The sequence below is a fragment of the Pelodiscus sinensis genome, chromosome 5 (assembly GCF_049634645.1).
Source record: "Pelodiscus sinensis isolate JC-2024 chromosome 5, ASM4963464v1, whole genome shotgun sequence".
Taxonomy (NCBI): Eukaryota; Metazoa; Chordata; order Testudines; family Trionychidae; genus Pelodiscus; species Pelodiscus sinensis.
In genome coordinates, this window is record NC_134715.1 from 57,469,176 (window position 1) to 57,479,279 (window position 10,104).

Here is a 10,104-nt window from a genome sequence, read left to right on the forward strand (position 1 = left end):
GTAACATAGGCTTCTACCCTTCTTTTGAAGAAAGGCTCTACGTACGGACATGCTAATTAGGTGTACTGTACTGCCTAGAGTATTTTTCCATTGTATTCAAGGAGGATACTATTCCCTATGACCTTCTTTCTACACCATCATCCAACTGTGATGCTGAAAGCAATATTTAGATTACTAAATTAGCTGTGTACAGAATTTTGGGAGAGTCATATTTAGTACTCTGTTCACAGCAAAAATAAATCTTTACACGAAATGTATTAGTCAAGTTAGATTGGTAAAAAAAAAAAGTGCATGAAAAGGGATGTAATTTTTTATAACAACATACCTCTAGGCTTGAAAGGATAAGATTTTTACTGGTAAAGATCTATTTCACTGAGCACACTCAAATCCACTAAAAACATCTCTGTCAATAATAGTTAAAATTTACAGCTAGGTAAAGTAAGAAAAATGCTGCTTGTTATTTGCTTTGTACAATACACATATGATGCTGACAATTTATATTGTAATGGTTATAAAGCTTGACCTTTTTTGTTATGGAAAATGATATGACAGATAAATAAAAAGAGTGTTTGGGGAAAAAAACCTTACAATGTAATCTATGTTATTCCAGTCTAGAAAAGACAAAATATATGTAGAAAAATAGATTAATATTTATGTGCAAAGCTGATACTATAATAATACTCTTACCTCAGGACTAGGGCTTTCAGCAAGGGCCCTTTTCTCAGAAGTTATTTTGTCACTCAACCTAGTTAGGGATGATGGTGCAGAAAATGAAGATAATCTGCAACTAGAAGAAGCTTTGTCTTCTGCCCTGGTAACATCTTTGTCTTCTATATGACTGCTTTTTCTTAACACGCTTCTTGGTTGAGGTGCTGGTTTACAACGATCATCCAGAGTAGAAATGCTGACATTCTCAGCTGACAATAAATATTGTTATTTCAGCATCATCCACTAAAGATATAAAATTCTAAACTGAATAAAGTTTTGTCAGTTTGACTAACATTTACGGATGAATCCCTATCTTCTGTAAAGCAGCAGTAGTCACAACAGGTCAATGATAATTATATATTACAGGCAGTCCCCGAGTTACGCGGATCCGACTTATGTCGGATCCGCAGTTACGAACGGGGTTTGCTGCCCATCTCCCTGGTCTGCTGGAGACCAACAGACCAGGGAGACGGGGAGCAAAGCGGAGCAAAGCCGCGGAGCACGCGGGCAGCGGACAGCCCAGACGCGCCACGGCTGTCCCGCTGCCGGCGTGCTCCTCAGCTTTGCTCCGCGGCGCGTCTGGGCTGTCCCGCTGCCCCCGTGCTCCGCGGCTTTACTCCGGACGCCTGTGGTACAGCAGCTGGGGCGCTGCCGGGTTGGTCCCGTAGCGCCGCTCTGGGCGCTACGGGACCAACCCGGCAGCACCCCAGCTGCTCTGCCCCAGGCGTCCTGATTCAGCCACTGCTGGTCAGTTTCAGCAGCGGCTGAATCAGGACACCCGGGGCAGAGCAGCTTGGGCGCTGCTGGGTTGGTCCAGTAGCGCCGAGGAGCGGCGCTACTGGAGCAACCCAGCAGCACCCAAGCTGCTCTGCCCCAGGCGTCCCCAGGTCAGCCGCTGCTGAAACTGACCAGCGCTGACTACAAGAAGCCCGAGGCAGAGTTGCTTTGCCACGGGCTTCCTGGAATCAGCCGCTGATCAGTTTCAGCAGCAGCTGACTTGGGGACGCCTGGGGTTCTTAAGTTGAATCTGTATGTAAGAACTGGCGTCCAGATTCAGCCTGTTGAAACTGATCAGCGGCTGATTCCAGGAAGCCCGGGGCAGAGCAACTCTGCCTCAGGCTTCCTGTAGTCAGCCGCTGGTCAGTTTCAGCAGCAGCTAAATCTGGATGCCAGTTCCGACTTACATACAGATTCAACTTAAGAACAAAGCTACAGTCCCTATCTTGTATGTAACCCGGGGACTGCCTGTATTTAAAAAAAACGAAGTGTCCTGAGGCTTGTACTACAATGAGATGACAACAAACTGGAACAAATGCAACCAAGTACAAGAGAGAATGTGTGGTTCAAAATTATGTCTTCAGAAATTTTAACCAGAGTTTTGAAACTTTGAATGTAATCTAAAGAAACAGGCCAGAAGTTGATCTTTCAATTTACTATGTTCTCTGTACATATTTAGATATACACTTTGAATATCTGTTTATCCGGAGCTAGGAGGACAAGTCCAATAGACTTTAAAGGCAGGAAAAATCACATATCTAGTGCAATACTGCTATGGGAAAACCTTCCATTTTGATCCTACTCTATTCTTATCATAGCTCCGTGGGACTCATTTCATAAACCCATCTGCTTCCCTCTGTGCAAAGCAGAATAGAGTAAATTTGTGGGAAAAATACAGTGAGAATGGTGCTGGGAGGGGGCAGGTGATCTCTGGGATATTTGCACCCTTTTATGCATCAATCTCTGTCCCTTTTGTAAAAATTAGGGCTCAGTGGTCACACAGAAATAAAGTGTGCTGCAAAGGAACGGGGTGGAGCACCCTGAGAAAAGCTACTACATTTTGCATTTTCCCCAGACAAGTTGCAAAGCCTTCAAAGCAGTACTAAATTAATCCTCCTTTTCCAGTAACCTCATTTTCCCCAATCCACATCTATTCCCAGGCAGCCAGTGGCAGTAAAATATCCTGCCTGACATCTTTCATGAAGACTAGATTCCTTCAGAAGAGACGGAATACTGAAATGTATTGCTTGCTGTGTTCCTCTGCATGCTAATCCATAATCAAAATGGACTTCCAAATCTAGAGTTAGCCATGGAAATATTCATGTCTGAACATCTGGAAGCAATGGTACAATATATAAGCTTAGTGCAATTTTCTAAAATATCATAAGCCCTATAGTGCAGACAAGAGTGAAATACATCCCAGTGAACAGGGCTCATCAAGGCTGTTTAAAGACTAATTAAATTCTTAGTGGGAGGAAGGACTTGCAAATAAACAAACTGAATTTACCCTCAATAAGCCATTAGCATATCAAAGAAAGAGGCCATGAAACTTATCCTTATTACAGGAAATCACTGGCCAGAGATTAGATCAAATGGTCTAAACACGAGATAATTTAAAACTGGTTGCCTCTTGGAGATGGAAAGCAGGTATTTATGTAGTTGCTTTTCAGATAAAGACTATCTGAACTTGTTTGTCCAAAATAAGATTTTCAGATTAAAGTACCTGAAGTTTTGCTGCCAGCATGTGTGGGGGGGAGTGGGCAATTACATAGTGTTTGCTACTGTTAAGTCATGCACCAATCACTGAACTTTGTGATTTCTCATCATTAACAGGAAATGGGCCATGCATTTATTGCATGATAAAATATCATTGACATATAGCAAGTTACTGCATGGCAAACAGTGCACAAGCTTGCCATGTAGAAATGTTGCTTGTGGACACTACTACAATGTTGTGAAAGTCCCAGAGTGCAGCTTACTATATACTACACTCTGTTCTCTTTTTTGGACTTAATGTTTTTCAGTAATCCTCTTTATTTGCCTACTATTTGTCAATTTATCTAGTTACTTATGGCAAACAGTTGCTGAATATTAAAAGGAGCACTTTAAAAAATAGTTAAAAACTCTGATCCTCTTTAATATTAAAGATATTAAAAATTACACCTATACTTTTCATTGCCAAAATTAGTTATTTTAACATATCATAATATAAATACACAAATAGCAGCAACAATATTCAAAATGCTTTCTTTTTACCTGATGATATATTTTTGATTCTGTACTCCCTTAGCTTTGGTACTGGTTTGTTTTCAAATTCATGTTGAATAATTTCTTCCCTTTCATTCTGCAGTACAGCCATATATGATTGATTACAGTGGTCACCTTCACTATCATCACAAGTTGACTCTTCAGTGAATGAACATTCTGTTTCATCATCTCTGCCATCACTCAAGTTCTGACTTTTCAAAATCGTCCTCTGTTGCTGTTTCACTTCATCTAATGGTGAAGTCAACTCATCAGCAATTTCACTTTTCAAAAGAGCCTTTTTCTGAGCAATCTCAAAGGCAATTAATTTCTTAATTATGTTTTCAACAGCTGAATTAGTGTCTGAAAGTTCTTCTAGAATGCCCAAAACCAATGTATTTTCATCAATTTCTATATTAGATTTGTATTTGATGTATAAAAGGGATACAGCAATCTCATATTTTATACCAGAAGAAAATGTATTATGCAGCTCTGCCCTAGCCAATATCTATGTCTTTAACTCCTATTCTGTTGCCCCTCAACTCCACTGTACTTGATTTCCTTTGCTTTTTAATCCCACTCCTGTTTCCTGCCTTTTTCCAATTTTGAACCCTGAACATAGAATGTCCTCCCAGTCTTCATTAGTTAATTCCAGCCACTCATCAGATTCAAGTTCCTTCTAAAAACTCACTTGTCCATCGCTACAAGGAGTTAACTTTAAAAAAAACATTTTAAGCAGAAGAATGAAGATGGGCACATACTATACATTGTGATTCCTTATGCCTTTCTATTGTTACACTCATTAGTTGTGTCCAATAGAAATTTACATTGTAAACTTCACAAATAATGTATGGCCCCATCCTGTTTTGTGTAATGCCCCGAGTATAGTTTGGATATGTTTTATAAAACCTTGCCCCTGTTATTTCCATTTGATCTGAGTAATTTCAGGTAAAAAAAGGGTGACTAAAAACCTCAGAAGTATCAAACTAACACGTGTCAAATGCATGAAAGGACTTGCTAAGAAGTCTGTCTATAAAGGAAAGTCTGGTGTTTGTACATAAGCGTAAATCAAAAGACCTAGCAGATATGAGTAAAATCAAGGTATCACAATGATGAAGATCTTAGAATCACAGAGTCATAGAACACTAGAACTGGAAAGGACCTTGAGAGGTCATAGAGTCCGGTCCCCTGCCCTCACGGCAGTACCTAAGTACAGGTTGACAGTCTTTATTCCGGATTTCTCTAGATTGGCAACACTCCTGATCCGGCATTGTTAGCATGACCCCATGTGGGACCAGGAGCATTGCCAGACTAGGGCAGGTGGAGCGCAGGAGTCTCGGGCTACAGTGGGGTAGCTGGGGAAAGCCCCTGGTGCTGAGATGTTGGGGAGAGCCTTGGCATGGGACTGCTGGGCAGAGTGCAGAACTCCAGGTGCAGGGCCACTGGGGAGCACGCATGGCAGCAGCAGGACTGTTGGGTGGAGTACACAGCTGCTGGGGAAAGCCCCTGATGGCAGCAGGGCCACCAGGCAATGTGGAGCCCTCCCAGGTGGGGGCACAGCCATGGGGAAAAAGCGGAGCCCTGGGTGAGAGCAGAGTCGCAAGGGTGGTGGGGGCAGGTACTGGAGCTCCCCTCTCCAATGGGGAGAACAGAGCCCCAGGTGGCAGCAGGGTGGCCAGAAGGAAATGTGGAGACCCAGGTGCATTGACCTCCCCTGGTCTGGCAAATTCCCTGGTCAGGTCCAACTTGAGCCATCTCATCCCTCTCTTAAATTACATTATGACATTTAAAGCCACAAATTCCCTTAACAGATAGAACTCCAAGCAGAGTGGATCTATTAGGGCTTAGTCTGCATAATAATAACAATAACAACAACAAATTCTTAAACATTATATAGAACCTGAAATGAGGAAAAACAAAGGCCCAATTGTGCACCTACTGATAGCAATGGGAATTCTGATCCTAACTTTGTTTAGCAGGACAGAGTACATAATTCATGAGTTGTCATAATTTGGAATCTTGCTACATTAAACTATACTGGCTCTTAAGGATCTTTAGTGGTTCATCAGTAAGGGGGGGGAACACACACACAAAACTGCTGCTATTTAACATACCATCTTCATCACTGTCAAAGTCATCTGAGTATTCAGAAGTTTGCCTTCTTGCTGAACGAGCAGAAATCGCTTCTTGTAACTCATCCTGAAATATTTTAGCAGATAACTTTTATTCAGAAGGAAAGATCTATTACTTGAAGTTCAACACTCATTCTTCTTATTACCAAAATATGTTTTGGGACAGTAAGGGTGCATCTACACTGCAGGGCTTAACTCGAAATAAGCAATGCAAATTGAGGTACGCCAATTGTGCATCTTATTTTGAAATAGCTTATTTTGAAATAGGAAGAGTCTACACAGCACTTATTTAAAAATAGAGCACTCTTCCTTCGACTTCCCTTATTCCTCATACAACTTCTTACAAAAGAGTCAGATTAAGAAGTCCTCTAGTTTGACAATATTTCGACACTATTTTGAAATAACTGCCTGCTGTGTAGACGGGGATTAAGTTATTTTGGAATAGCTCTAGTTATTTCAAAATAGCATTGCAGTGTAGACATACACTAATAGATATGTATTTTTGGTGGTGAGTGGGAGGGGGTGAGCAAACTAGTATAGTGTAGGGTTTCCCAAAATTTTGAAAGCTAATTCATCTTTTAGGAAAATACCACCAGCTGGATCCTTCTCTCCATCTTTGCCACATGCTGATAAAATGTCTTTGTTTATTTATCTTTTGAGTATCAAGCCCAACATCTTAGAACTCCATGCTTGTTCTTGCCCACTCTTTGAAAAATATTTGTCTAGTTAACAAATCACTTGATTGGCAGTCAGAAGACATGGCTTGTTTCTGATATTGCCCTATATGTGACACTGGGTAAGTCTCTTCAGTCCAGATCCAAAGGTACTTTCACAAGTCCGTACATTTAGGTGCCTCAGAAATCACCAGAATCCACAAAATCTGAGTTAGTTACCAAAGCTCCCTATACAGTGGAAAGATAAGCATTTAAGAATTGGATCTACAAAAGCCAGCATATTAGGCAATTTCCCTCCTAACATAACCAATAGCAGAGAGAGCGTTTTCTTGCTAAAAAATTACCAGCCATTAACAACCTGGAAGCAGTCAGACCCTCCATTAAAGTGCATATAAACTTCATCTTGTCACAAAGACACTACATGGGTCTTAGTGCTCAATATCTCTGCTCTTCCTATCCCTATTCTGACAGCTTCAGAGGGGTAGCCGAGTTAGTCTGTAAGGGCTCATCTAGACTGAGCTAAAGTGTCAAAAGAGGATATGCAAATTCCACGGCATAATACATAAACAATAAATAAAACTATTTATTGTTTTTTAAGTTTTTCCTGTTAGGGCTCATCTAGACTACGCTAAAATGTTGAAAGAGGATATGCAAATTCCTGCGGAATCCCTTCTTCCAATCTCACTTTTGAAAGCAGAGCTTTCAAAAGTGAAAATAGTTTGGACGTGGCTTTTTTGGCGACCCCCTGGCCTTTTTCAAAAAGCTGCTTTTCCTCAAATAATGAGATTTACGTGGCTTTTCGAAAAGTGAGGTTCGCTGAAAAAGCCGTGTCCAAACTACTTTCACTTTCAAAAGCTCTGCTTTAGAAAGTGAGATCAGAAGAAGATATGTAAATTCCTGTGGAATTTGCATATCCTCTTTCGACCCTTTAGCATACTCTAGATGAGCCCTAACAGGAGAAACGTAAAAAACAATAAATAGTCTAGTGGCACCTTCAAGATTAACAAAACATGTAGATGGCTTTATGGGCTTTCCTGGGCACAACCCACTTCTTCAGATGAGTATTAGAAGTCCCAATCCAAGAATAAATAAGGAAAGAGGGGTGGGGAGAGGAGGAAAAAAAGACAAGAAAGGAGGGGAGGAAAAAAGAGAGAGAGACAGTGAGTAGATGGTTCAAATAGTTACAAGAGGCTGATAAGAACAATAAGCACCTCCATTGTTTGGTTGATTGGTTAAGTTATTAGGATGTGGAAGGTAGTGTGCCAGTCAGCGGATGTCCATACCAAATGGTAACCAGGACTGATTACTGTATGAAGGCATAAGAGTACATTTAAAATATAGAATCAGCTTAGAAATACTGATTAAGAAAATGTAAAACAGAAGAGCTGCATCATGTATGCTGTATTTCATTCTGTATTCAGCAAGACAGCTGATTTGCTTTTATTTACAAAGTTTTTGCAAATAAACCTAACAAGCATCAGAGTATATTAAAAAACCTGTGGCTGACATTTTTTATTCCCACATTTAGTACTTTTAATTAGGTACCTTCTGCTTGTCCAGTTTTCACAATCTGGCATGCAATGGAAAACACGCTCAATTTTCTTTATAAATACATTTTAGAGGAGTGGTTTTTTTTTTCAAATGCCATTTGCCACGTTTGAGTTCAGCGATTTGTCTGGAAGGGGTGAGCAGAAAGGGGGAGAGAAGAGAAGGGGGAGACAGTATGGAGGGAGCAGAGCCTGGGCAGAGTGAAGGATGGAGTATATGGGCAGTGCCACAGGCTGAGAAGCTTACCTCCCCAAGCAACAGCATCAACCATGGCCCATCGGATGCATACAAAAATTATCTACCCAGAATTTGTATTCTGACATTCCTTGTTCTTATTGGATTAACATAGATGTTTTACCTTAAACTAGGAAAATTATTACCTACATTTAGGAGATCAAGAGAACCTCAGCATAATTATTCTAAAGAAACACAAAGAAACTAAAATGAGAATATCAATTCTACTTTTAAGATGGGAAAGTATTTCTGTTTAAGTGTTTTCTTTTCTGGCATATTGACAGTAGAGTTGTTTTAGTTTCTGTAGCACAAAGGCCAGGTTTTTCATAGAAACTTTAGCCAGTACAGCAATGTTATTTAGCGGTGACATTTCCACAATGGCAAAAACATCATTGTCGACGTATCTGCATAAAAGTGCTTTTAGTTCACTTGCCAGACTGGTATCCCGATAAAAGCAAGGTTTTTTTTACTAGGATAAGCTGTACCTGCATTAAGAGGCGAGTTTGTCAAGTAAACTAGTGTAGATTTGACTACATTTTTAATCGGATAATTTGGGGCAAAATAGTTTACCTGAAAAGCCGTTCTCTTGGAGACTTTGGGGCTCTTGGCATAGGCTAACGTGGTGCCAATATCAGACATGGTGGGGAAACAGTCCGGAGAAATGACTCTGATGCAGTTTCTATTTGTTTTCACGCACTCAGCTCTGCGATGCAGTGAATTCAAATCTCTCCTGAAAATGTAAACGAGGGGGCGTGATTAAAGCCGGGATCCACCGCTCAGGGCAATTCATCTGCCCAGCTCCGCTCGGGCGGCCCGGGGCGCTGCAGGAGGCGCCGGGGAGCAGTTCTGTGCAAAGCCCCGGCGTGGCCGGGCTGCCGGAGGGACACGCGGCCCCGGGCAGGTCCGCACTGCAGCGCGCGCATCAGCGCTGACCCGCGGGAACCCGGCCCGGGGCCGGAGCGCTCCGAGAAAGCCCCGCCCCCGCCGCTCTGCCCCGCCCCTCCACACAGCGGCCCCCACCTCCCGTGCCTGCCTGTCCCGTGCCCGCGCGGGCCCGTCCAACAGGGGCTCGCTCTCGGCGCTGCGCAGCGGCCGCTCCGCTCCAGCAGTCGCCGTCGCAGCTGCATTGACCAGCGGGGCGGAGACTGAGCCCCAGCGGGGCCGCTCGGCCATATACGTTACCTAGCAACCCAGCAACACAGGAAGTGACGGCATAAACAGAGCCGCTGCTCCTGGGCGGGTCCTCTCCCCTGCCACTCGGGGCGGGGTTACGGTCACGTGCCAGGCTCTGCGTGCTAGAGCGTCTGCCCTTTGCCGCAGCCGGGCGGGGAGCTGGTGGCCCTGGGGTCGGTCTCTGCAGATCCGCGGGCACGGCCGGGGTAAAAGAGGCTTCCGCGCGGCGGCCCGGAGCCCTAGGCTGGCTTGTTACAGATGCTGGCTTGGAGGGCTGCTCAGCGGATTAATGGGCCGCGCTTTTCGCGCTTTCCATTGTACGTCCCACATCTTAACCATTAGCCACAGGGTGTCTTCTTTTCCAAGGGAGTCCTGACTCCTCCCCCGCTCTGCCAGGCTCCCGACTGCCCCGTGCTACTTCATTAAACACCTGTCCTGCAACTGTGCTGCAACCTTGTTAGGTACAACCCTGCTTCTATCGCAAAACCCACATTTCCGGCAGCAGACCCAACGCCTGTATGGAAAAAATACACAAGCACTTACGTCTCTGTATCCGTATTGGAAATGATCGCGAGTATAGGGGCAAAGTGGGTGTTCGTGCATGCAGCTGCCAC

The 10,104-nt window shown here is 43.2% G+C and overlaps 1 protein-coding gene across 7 annotated transcripts in view; it reads right to left on the reverse strand.

The window, feature by feature from the left end:
- The window catches only part of MAP9 (microtubule associated protein 9), a 29,420-nt gene extending 19,921 nt beyond the window's left edge, over nucleotides 1–9,499 (reverse strand). For 2 of the 7 annotated variants that reach the window (XM_075930108.1, XM_075930107.1), the window contains exons 1-5: nucleotides 9,351–9,483; nucleotides 8,888–9,047; nucleotides 5,844–5,928; nucleotides 3,742–3,981; nucleotides 688–917 (exon numbers count right to left, since the gene is read on the reverse strand). In XM_075930108.1, the coding sequence (XP_075786223.1) occupies nucleotides 688–917; nucleotides 3,742–3,981; nucleotides 5,844–5,928; nucleotides 8,888–8,956 (624 nt within the window). In that variant the 5' untranslated portion in view covers nucleotides 8,957–9,047; nucleotides 9,351–9,483. Of the gene's footprint in view, nucleotides 1–687; nucleotides 918–3,741; nucleotides 3,982–5,843; nucleotides 5,929–8,887; nucleotides 9,048–9,337 lie in introns of all 7 variants that reach the window. The other 5 variants (XM_075930106.1, XM_075930105.1, XM_075930103.1 and 2 more) reach the window with 5 other exon arrangements.
- Nucleotides 9,500–10,104: the final 605 nt, after the last annotated feature.